Source organism: Chamaea fasciata, unplaced genomic scaffold (assembly GCF_029207755.1).
Source record: "Chamaea fasciata isolate MVZ Bird 193981 ecotype frontalis unplaced genomic scaffold, bChaFas1.0.hap1 SCAF_7, whole genome shotgun sequence".
Taxonomy (NCBI): Eukaryota; Metazoa; Chordata; class Aves; order Passeriformes; family Sylviidae; genus Chamaea; species Chamaea fasciata.
Window position 1 is genome coordinate 14,701,359 of NW_027094092.1, and position 11,505 is coordinate 14,712,863.

At 42.5% G+C, this 11,505-nt stretch overlaps 1 protein-coding gene across 1 annotated transcript in view; it reads left to right on the forward strand.

Annotated features, from left to right (window-relative positions):
- The window catches only part of LOC136292242 (receptor-type tyrosine-protein phosphatase eta-like), a 73,547-nt gene that overhangs the window by 39,289 nt on the left and 22,753 nt on the right, over window positions 1–11,505 (forward strand). The window contains 4 exon segments of the mRNA XM_066187672.1: window positions 7,183–7,201; window positions 8,240–8,287; window positions 9,172–9,441; window positions 10,044–10,310. Of these exon segments, the coding sequence (XP_066043769.1) occupies window positions 7,183–7,201; window positions 8,240–8,287; window positions 9,172–9,441; window positions 10,044–10,310 (604 nt within the window).

The window sequence follows — 11,505 nt, forward strand, 5'->3', positions numbered from 1 at the left end:
AGTGGTCACAGGCTGCTTTCTCCCAGCTGCACTGCTCACAGATTTTTAGATTAAGTTTTCAGGACCCTGATAAAGACAGAAAGATAAACTTAATTAAGAAAAGTGTAGAATTAAGGCAAACATTTGTGTACCAGCATCAAGGCTGACCCCAAAAAAAAGGATTTTCTGTGTAACCAAGACAGTTTTGAGCTCTGTGTGAGTGAGCTTGAAGGCTTTCACAGGCCATGGTTCTCCTGCCACCAGAAAGGGTGTCATAGATTAAAAATTTGGTCCTTTCTTGTCAGTATAAATAATCTTTCTTGATGTCTTTGAGCTTTAATGTAAGTTTTTTAATCCCTTTACAAGTAGTTTTACTTGGAAAACTCTCAAACCAAATCCAGCTCAATGTTATTCTACTTGTAAAGTATTTTTTAACACTTCTCTGAGCAAAGACTGTGCAGAGTCCAAGGTGTCTGGCACAGCATAGTGAAATATCATTGCGATAAGAGAAACTTGAGAGTCCTGACTGCGCTCGGCTAAGCAGATGTGAAATAGGGCTCTGTCAGGAAATGCTGCTCCTTTTTGTGACTGGGCTGCGAAGTCCAGGCAGCTGCTGGCTCTGGTGAGTGTTTTCCATGGTGCCTGGGTGGCCAGCCCTGCTGACTTGGCCACAGTGAGCCTTGTGTCATTGCCGCCCGGGTATGTATTTTTTTTCTTTCTCCTTTTTTCGTTGTATCCTGCTTCTTCCAGGGTGTGCCTGAGTAATGACTCAGAGTGAAAAAAGAGTGCTCTTGAGCTGTACGCAGGAATGTGGCTTGTTCACATAAAATAAAGGTTGATGCTTCCTCAGTTAAAAAAAAAAAAAAGAAAAAGACTGGCAGTGTTAACTGGAAGTTCCTCTTAGAAGCGAAGGGTTTTTTTTCAATTCGAGCACTGCTCTTGCACGTCCATCTCTAGTTCCACCCATGTCAGTTAAGTGTCGTGGTTTAACCCCAGCTAACAACCAAGTACCCCATCCAAGGCAGCCCCACACCAGCCACTGTGGAGAAAGTTAACTCTGCCCCAGGTGAAACCACCATGGTATGACATGGAACTTGAGTAGGATAGCAGTTTGGGGGTTAGTAATTAGTTGTTTCAAGCATTACTCCTTGTCATTGTCAAACAAGAACACTCTTTTCTTTATAACCTTCTTCAGATGAATGGTTTCTGAGTTCCTTGTACAACTTACTGGGTTATGTGAGTTTTTTAAGCTTGTTGAAACTTTTCAGCCTTTCTTTGGGCTGAAGTTCTGCTGTTTCCTCGGTTGGAGGAATGATCCTACTAAACTATGAGGTGGTCTGCAGCACTTAATGCCTGCAGTTAATCAAGACCTGGAGGTCTGGGTGAGACAGAACTGCTTCTGTACTGCTTGGAAACGTTTTAAACTAAAAGTTTTAAACTGGAAGTCATTGGAATGAAATCTAATGGTGTTCTCTGGGGTGGGTGGTGAGAGAGCTGTCAGTTGCAATGCAGTCATGTTTGGGTTTTGGTGTCTGTACTTTTTATTTTGGATATGTTGCCCTGAAAACTCCTTGCTCCTAGGCTAACCATCTGAAAAGCAGATACAGGTAAAACTTGCAGAAGGATCAAGAGTGGAAAAAAGAGCTTTCTCCAGTATGTGTCATCACGTATATCTTTTTGGTGTCTCGTCTTGGTTTTCTTGCAAGGCTTTGTCTTACACAGCACTTTTAGTTCATTGGCGGTGCTGCACAAACTAGAATGTCCTCGGATGTTTTCATAAAAGCCTGTGGAAAAAAGTTCTATTTGGTCTCCCTTTGCAGAAAGGCTTGCTTCAGGGAAGACAGAATTTAGAAATGTCAGGGCAAAATATAAATACATGCAAAGTGGAAATAGTCTTTCCTCTTTCACATAACTGCATAACAGCTCAAAATAGCCCTTGCACAGTTGTGGGTGCCTGTTTTCAGGGTTCTGCTCAGCCCCCTAATACAACAGGGTGGCTTAGGAGGGTCCAGCTCCACCCAGTTCATAACAAACACCAGCCCATGTATCTCCCTTCTGAGTTCTGCATCTCCATCTGGTCCTGTGCAGGCTCATTAGCAGAGCTGCTCATTTAGAGTTAAAAGAAGACTCCAAACATCCTGTAAAAACTTAGTGCTGTTTCTAAAATTAGAGCTTTTTTACTCTAGGATAAACCCAGTTAGAGCAAACGTTCTGTTGAAGTGGTGCCTTGTGTATGGGTTGTGAGTACCTGCATAAAATACCAGAGGGAAAACAGGTGGAACTCAGACTTGCCACAGCATGTTTTCCATTTTTGGTTGGAAATGAATGCATCATATTATTGAGATCATCTGAAGTTAATTTGTATGAAAAAAACCCCACAAAACCAACACAAGAACTGTTGTGGACTACAGTTAAAGTGTGTTTTGCAGAGTAAATATACACTAGAAAGGGAAAAAAAAGAAAACCAACCCCAAACTCTAGCACTGAATCCAGAAGGTAATCAATCTTCAATGAAATTATGTAACATAATTAAATGTTACCTTCTGACTTAGTCTCCTGTTGATTATTTCCTCCTTCAAGTAGTAAGGACCTGATACAGGAGATCTAAATAGCCACAAATGCCACTGGGATTGGTAACTGAACTGTTATCTTAGCAGTCCTTCAGCACACTGGCTTTGTCCACATTGTCTTTTTCCTTGTTGGACAGTGAGCACAGGGGAAAACACCTGCTTTTCATGGCTTGGCTTATCTTTGTGTAAATTAAAGGCTGTCTGAAAGTGTTCAAGAGCTGTTTGGATGTGGTGTTTGGGGATGTGGTTCAGGGGTGATTGTGGTGGTGCTGTGTTGACAGTTGTGCTGGATGATCTTGAAGGTCTCTTCCAGCCTTGATGATTCTGTGTTTTGTTGTAGTGTAATGATTTACACTTGAATTTTACTGCTTAAATGCAGGGAAATGCTTTGAAGATTTATGACATTTTAAAAAGAAATTGGAAAATCGGGCAATTATGTTACCCAAGTGTATTTTGACTCATTTTCCAGTGTCATGTATTTCCACCCCAGAATCCACGCATTGTCCAGATAAGGCATGCTCCTTGACATAGGCTCATGCAGGTTTAAGCACATAGTTCTGTACCCCAGTTCAGGTGAACTCATTCTTCTTGCCTGGTGCTGTAAGCCTACATACTTCATTAATTTGGAAATAACATGGAAATGAATGGGATGGAACAGGCCTGAGATGGGTTTCAAGAGACAGAAACATTTTGTCTTCCCAAAACCCACCTTGTCTTCCTGCAGGACAATGGTCTCTGGCAGAAGGGTGTCACTCCCTGCTGATCTAGATTTTACACTCCCAGCGAAGTGCAGAGCTGTCCCCGGGGTGGAATAGATGTCAATGCCTTAAAAATTCTACAAAATCAGCAAGTATTGGCAAGCTGTATCAGTATGTGGATGCAATACTTGGGCAATCCCGTTTCCATTACTGTGGGGCTTCCTGAGTTTGATTTTCACTTACTTTGTGTGCCCCTGAGTAAAAGCTTTCTGTGGGAATGCTTCCTGAATAAGTCTGTGCTATGTAGGAAATATCAGTGGTGAGAGAGGGGTCTGTAAGTGGCCAAGTTACTGTTTCTGCTGGTTAATGTTTGTTGGCTGAGTGGTGGTGGCTGACAGCAAAAAGCCAAGCCTGGAGTCATAAAACCATCATGATGATGCTGTGTGGAGGCTTGTCCTAATGCCCATAGTTTTGCACATACTAATGGTAGGTGGGCATAGAGGGGGGAAAAATGGTATGAGATCAGGGGTACTACCTAGTGGGGCAGTGATCTTAATTTGTGCTGCTTTGTTGAAAGGGTTGAGAAGCAGTTTGGAGACCACTGTGATAGCTTGGTGGTATTTTTATGGAACTCCTCCAAACCTGAGAGGATGGGTGGGTGGAGATGATAAGATCCGAAGGTCCACACTTGGGAGATCATCAGCTTTGAGAGGGGTGTGGCACACCAAAAACAATAAGCAGCAACCTCAGATGGTGTTCTTGGAAAGGATTTGTGGTTAAGGGGTTTTTTGGCTACAATTTTTTTGGTTTGCTCACTTTGACTGTTTAGCCAGCCTTTGATATTATATTTATGTGAACCAAACTATGCTGTTTGTTTTGAAAACTGGAGCAGGTAGGTTGGCTGCTGTCCACACGGGCTTTCCCCAGGGCAGGAACCTCAACTTCATTAGAGGGCACAGTTTGGCAGCAGAGCCAAGCTGAGCTGAAGTCCTGCGCTGCTGTCTTCCCTGTGGTTCTCCCAGTGCATGTGTAGAGCTGGCATGTTTTAAATCCTGCTCCTGAAAATATCTTACTCTGAGTTATCAAATATCAGTGGGATTTGGTCTTCTCAGTCACTCACTATTTTTAAAGAAGTTTTCCTGCACCATTAGTCATGTGACTAATGCTGGTTCCTCAGTTAGGCAACCCTGTGTGCACCTGAGGAGGATGGAGCTGAATTCTGCACGGATCACACACCACCAGCTCCTGGTCAGTTGTAAACTGCTCACATAAGGAGCACAGCACAGACCTTGTGCAAGTTCAAATGAATTCCTCAGCTCCTCTGCAACCTACAGCCTTTGATTGGGCCCGAAGCATGGCTGTATGACACATGAAAAAATTCATCTGCCATAGCTGATGACAGTGATGGGTTTGTGTATATATACATTTGTCTCCTGTTTTTCAGTTGAAATGGTCAGTATTTGGCATTTTGCTGTCTTTTCTTGGTTAAGGATGTTCCACCCCTACCAAAGTTTCACAAAAGTGAAAAAAAATTACCCAGCTGTCTATATGAATAATAGGGATTTGTGTCGTTGTAAAAGAAAAGCAGAGATGGCAGGGCTCATGATGTATTAAATGCAAACACAAAGAGAATCAGGTGCTCAGTGCAAGTATCCTGTGAATTCATAAACAAATGCTTTGTGTAAATTCTAAGTAATAGCATCAGGTTGGAGAACAGCTTGGTTCATGGCTGATGTTGAAAAATACAGCATGGAATAACTGAATCAGGCAGGCTGATGCTTGGGAATGGGATCATTTGTTTTGTGTGGTTTTGGGTTGCAGAAGGAGGCCTGCCTGCTGCCAGTGGGATGTGATTTTTTTTTTAAATTTGATTTTGCACGTAGGGTTCTGGAAAGTCGGGAGAGTATTTTGAGGCAGTATTGCCAGGGTGTGATAAGCAAGTAGAATGACAGGATGCAGTTCATTAATCATGTGACAGGAATTTTTGTGGAACTTTCCTTTTAGAGGCTGTTTGAGCATCCTTAATAAAACCCACATGTGACAGTACAACCAAATTTCTAGCAGCTTGGTAATTATTTGCCATTAGATCAGATGTCCATAAAACAGGAATCAAAGTGTTACTTGTTTGAGCTGTCAGGGAAAAAAATGGGATGGTAAAAAGGGTATTTGCTAGTGGCAGACTTGTTTCACAGTCATATAATACCTGTTGTTGCTGTTGGTCAGGAAGGATGCTGTGCCCCTATAGTCAAAATTTGTGGAGATGAGAAAATTCTGTTTCAGGCAGTTTTACAGAAGAGAAACTAACTGAAGGATGATGGGTTGTGTGTGTCAGGCTCTTGATTCTTTGTAGAGCTGCAGAAATCACTGTAGCTTAGCCCTGTGGCCCTTTCTTAATAAACTCAACATCCTTTTGGCTTTGTTTGTAGATTGCCCGGCGTTTCAGGGGATCTCTCCTCTTGCTCACTATTCAGCAGCTGTTTCCACACAGCTTAGCTCTTCTGCTCTGGACACTGCACAGTAGTGTCTTCCTGCCTTCAGAGTGGCTGTTTCCTTCTTGAGCTCTTCTTCCTCAGACACTTTATGAAGGAATGCAGAAGTACTCTTGGCCTGGGTGCCGGCAAGTATTTCCTCACTTCCTAAATAGCCTTGCAGTTTGGCTGAGCTCTCAAAAGCTCAGGTTGAGGAGGAGCCTCATGTAGAACATCTGCATCCCATGTCATGTCAGTTGTGTGCTGCATTGTCTGTAGGGCTGTTCTGGAGAAGACCAGGCATTAGGTCTTTGATGCTTACAAGGGCTTTTTTGCCTAGGAAGAGTACCCAAACTCTTCATGCTGTGGCACTGAGACCATCGCAGAAATAAGATTTCATGGTATTTTCTGACTGCTTTTGGAGGGTGTGTCTGCTCGGACCTGTAACTGGTGCAAGGAGCTACTTCTGGAGCTCCCTGTGGCGCCAGCAACGTGACAGCTGGGGGAGTGACTGATTTGGGATTCAAGCATTGCATTAAGGGGTGTTGTGAGACAGCTGCTTAGTTTGAGTTAGCTCGTGGATTTGCACAAGCAGCTAAGAAATTGGAGGGGGGTGTAGAGAAAACAAATCTTTCAAGTGCTTCAGATAAGACTGCTTCTTGTAGACCTCAGTCTGGGGCTTTTACTCACTCCCTTGAGCGGCATTTTGTGGTGCCACCCGCAGGGACGTTAATATGACAATTTATGGGCCAATTATCCCACCAACAGGAAGGAAAGTGGCTATTTGGAAGTAAAATGCAAAGTCTGAAGACTAAAAATCATCCTCAAAGCAAAATTCTGCTATGTTTGTCGGTATTACCAGCAGAGGAGTTTCAGGCTGCAGTTAAATGGCAACTGCTGAAACGTTACGAATGTGTGCACATGTGTAAACTGGATTTCAGAGCATGTTTTGAACTTTGACAACCCTGTGTTTGCTTCAGAAAATGCAAAACACTCTTTTGTGAGAAGTAGAAAGAAGGTTTATACAGCAAAAGGGTTAAAGGAAAAATCTTATTAATAAGAAAGACCTAATTGACATCTGCCATTTTTTGTGGGATGGTATCAAGGGTAGTAACTAAAGTGTGTTTTAACTAAGATCTTACAGGTTTGACTTATAAATTTGTATGTGCAAAATAACCACCTTATGTTATTCAAACTTTTTTTTTGTGACAAAATAAACTAGTTCTTTCTAGAATGTGGAGACTAACATTTTTCCAGTATGCTTAGGTTTTTTCTACTAGTTTGGTGCTTTTTTGGTGTTATTTTTATGTCAATAGAATTTTATGTATGTCTTTTGCAGATTAAAAAAATCTTTTTCAAAAAAGACTTTTTAAAACAGATTTCTTCCCCCTCTCATGTTAATTAAACCAGCTCTTATTTTATTTGAGCTTCCAGTAGTTTTAATTTCTATTTGATTTTGTTTTCCAGGTCAGATGTACAGTTGCTTGTAAGTATCATTTTGTTGCTTGCCTTTATTTTTTTAATAACTCTCCTTTTCTTAGTTGCTTTTAAAAAAGATCAGACAGTATCAGCAAAGTATTTTTTTTTGAAAAAAAAGCTTCCTGGAAAGAATTTTTAGAAATAGCAGTTAAAAAGATGTACTCAGTTATTTTAGTGACTGTAATACCTACAGTGCATTTAAGGACTTTTAAAAATGAAAGACTGTACTTAAATCCCGTTGCTCTTCTGTTTGTAGAGAGCTCTGGTGAAATCAAGTGCAGGTGTAATGTGCCTAGAAAGATGGGAGATATACTTACAGGCAATAAAAACCAAACAAACCCTGAAATCAATAGACACAGAAAGTGATGCCATTAAAAAAAAAATCTTAAGTGAGTCTAGAACTGCTGTATTGGCCAAGATAACATGTTTTCATGTGGCAGAAATTTCTGAAAGTGCGTGCAAATAACTGTTAATATTGAACATCAGACTTAAATTAGTTAGCTTTTAAATTTTAGGGTCTGAATCAACTCTTTCTATGCTTTGGCCTGTAAAATTGATCTAATATTTCTGGCTCTAGACACAGAGCCATGTCTCTTCCTTACTTGTGGAAACACTTTGTGGGCATATGAGTGGGGAATATGCTGAGGGGGAGAGGCAAAATTGCTGTGCCAGGTTAAACAAAACTTCTGATAGTACATGAAGAAAACACACACACAGAGTGTGGCTGCAAGTTGTTTTAACTGCTTTCAAACAAAACTGTACTGAAAAGAGAGGTCATAATAGCTTTCATCCAAACCATGTGTAGAGTCAGTGGATGGCTGAAATAATGTGGCAGTCATTTGAATCTTGTTCAAGTTATGTCAACGAAGTTAAGAGGTGAAACCAGGAAAAGTGGTAAAACCAGGAAATGTGCAGTGAGGTTTTTGTAGAACTGGGAAAACAGAAGTGACTGCGGGTCTGTGCATGATATCTGTTACTGACTGTACTTTTGCAAATGGGAAGTCCAGAAGTTTTGTAAAGACAGAGTTTTATGTTCTTCTTTCAGGCACTGAAGATTGCAGCTCAAGAAATGTAACTACAGAACCGGCAACCGGTAATAATGATGATTTATCAGTAAACTCTGCAAGTGGGAGCAGAACTTCTGCAGTTGGAACAGTGATCAGGGCTGCATCTGATGAGACAAGAAGTGATCTTAGTGCTATAACATGTTTGTGGTTTGGAGTGTGACTGCGATGTGAATCTTCAGGGTGTTTTGCACTTCTATATCGTGATAGCATTTTAAGCCTAAACTCTCAGAGTGTGAACATTGCAGGGGTGTGGATCCAACTGCTGTACTGCAGTAGAGAATAAGGCCAAGAAATGCATCTGCACACCTGACTAGTAGTGCAGTTTCATGTTGTGATTGCTGCATGGCCTTGGAATAGTTTTATCCATGTTAGACTTGGTCTCCTTTTCCTGCTTATTATGGTTACAAGCTTTTTAGGTTACAAGTTAATAGTTCAACTCACTGTGACACACAGATTTGAAATGCATAAGTGATGGGGTGCAGCAGAAGTCCTCTACCGAGTACAGAACATTCTGTGTCACATATGTACAGGAGAGGTGTGTGAATCTTGCAGCTAGAAAGACTCCTCTGTTTGGGACAATAGAGGGAATGTTTAGGAAACAGTTTAAGGAAAAATGACAGCATGTCGTGTGTCCTGGTCTTCCTCAGCACACTTTATAAAGCTCACGGCTGAGGCAGCACAGAAGTCACTGCTGCACCTAGACAGCTTTACTGCTTGAAGGGAAGTGAAGCTTGTGGAGGTGGAGTAGATGGCAGAGCTTGCAAGTGTGCCTTGCAGTAGAGAAAGGTGACTTTATTGTTTTCCCAGGCTGCTTTCTGTTTTACGGAGACTGGGTATGGCAGAGAGGAGAGTGCTGTATGTGTTGGTCAGCAAAAATTCTTGTAGGTTAAAATTTTTTTCTTTTTTTTAGGATCCAGCCCAATTTATAATCTCAAGGCAGAATCCATTGATGTGACTTCTGTCACCTTGCAGTGGGCGGTGAATGACAGCGCTTTTGACAACTACACATACAGGATAGAGGTTGTAAATGGTACAAATGGTATACTTGTGAAGAACCAGACATCCATTAAAACCAAAGCAAAAATTACCGACTTAATCCCTGGGACAGTGTACATCTTCATGGTATTTGCTGTAGCAGCTGATACTGAGACAGAAGGAGTGTTCCTAACCCAGTCTACAAGTAAGTGCCAGTTTTTTGCATTGCTGTTGCTGGTGTTCTGTGCTTTGCTGTGCAGCACAGGGCTCTGCCCACCTGCCTGAGGTTGTCATTTTGTAGGAACCTTAGCTGGGCCAGATGCTAAGAGTGAGTGGTTCATGTGTAGAAGAAACAGAGCCTTGATTGATTTCTTTATTTACTTATTAAACAGCAAACTCCCTCTAGCCTCCCACCATAAAACCAAAACTCCCCCACAACAACAACTGAACCAAAAACCAACCAATAAACCAAACTGAAATTGCCTGCATTGCCAACCATACCCATCCCTTTCCTGTCCACCTTTCTGGATTCCCTGGGAGCTCTGCTTCAGTGGTGACCAAAGCTCCTCCTTTGGAGTGTCAAAGGGAGGTAAATGCTGCTCAGGATGGCTTTTCTTCAGTTCTCTCTTAGCTGCCCAGGTGTGCAGCAGGCTCCAGGGATGCCTGATGATGTTGTTGGGGTGCTCTGCACTCTGGCCCATGAGTGTTGTGAGGGGAGTGGAGCCCTGGTGTGGCTGTGTTTCTTGTGTCCATGTCTGTGAGCAGCTGTTCCTGCAGGGTAACGAGTTGTTGCTTTGCCTTTCACAGGGCCCAGCCGGGTTCTTGATGTGGAGGCAGAATCCATTGGTGTGACTTCTGTCACCTTGAAATGGGTGGTGAATGACAGCGCTTCTGACAGCTACACGTACAGGATAGAGTTTGAAAATGATACGTTTGTGGAGAACCGGACGTTCAGTGACACCAGAGCAGAAATTACGGAGTTAATCCCTGGGACAATGTACAACTTCACAGTATTTGCTGTAGCAGCTGATAATAAGACAGAAGGAGAAGGAAGGTCCAAAGACCTGTATACAAGTAAGTCACAGTCTCTTGCAACCCTGTTCCTGGTGGACAGCTCATAGCTCTTCCTGACTGCATGAGGGCTAAAATACAAAGCTGTTGTTTGTATAGATCTGTTCTTCTTCCTGGAGCCTAATCTGGAATGTCTAGTAAGCAGTGGGGTCTTTAGGTGTGGAAGAAATACATCCTTGCTTTAAAAAGAAAAACCAGCCAAACGTAATCCACCTTGCTTCCTCTCTATATTTGTCCTCATATCTCTTCATGTGGGCGATAGTTTCTTGTCGCTGCGAGCCAACTAGGGCGGATGGTCTCCTAGAATTGGTGTTTGTGTATAGAGTAGGACTCATGGGAGACGGTAGGTGGCTGACTTGGTTTTGGTGATCATTAAATGACTGAGTTTCAAATTTAAAGTGTAATGAATAAGAAGAGACAGCAGAGGTGCTCCCCTGAACTCCAGGAGAGCCAAGTTTAAACTATTCAGGGCACTACTTAGCAGCCTACCCTGGGAGCCTGCCTTTGAGGAATCCATGAGTGCTGTTCAGTTTTTATGAACCGCCTTTTAGAAGCGCAGGAACAGGCAATTTCACTGTGTCAAAAGTCAAGCAATTAGGGCAGAAAACCAGCTTTAATGAACAGAAAACTCCTTGTGGAGCTCAAGAGGATGAAGAAATTGTTTGAGCTCTGAAAGTGACGTCAGGCTTCTCAGGGGGATTACAGAGCTGTCTGTGGGTTTTCTATACAGGGAGATGACACCCGAGGGCCAGAGCTCAATTACAGTAGAAACTGGCCAGTGCTGTTTCAGATAACAAGAAAAGCTTTTTGAAATACATTAGTAGCAAGGCGAGGTGTAAAGAAAACATTGGACTGATCCTTGTTGAAGATGATCACCTGCCCAGTAGGGATGAAGAAGAAGCAGAGGCGTTCCATGTGTATTTTGCCTCAGTTTTTGGTGATACTGTTATACCTTGGTGTGCCTGATGCCCAGAGCTGGAGGCCCATGAGTGCTGGGACAGCGACTTTCCCCTTGTGGACACTGAAACTGTGAGGGACCACCTGTGTCAGCTGAATGTTCACAAGTCCATGGGGCCTGTTAGGATTCATCCCTGAGTGCAGAAGGATCTCAGTGGTGTTACAGCAGGACCCCTCTCCATCAGCTACCAAAGGCCTTGGGAGCCAGGAGAGGTCTCTGCCAGCCACTGTTATTCCTATT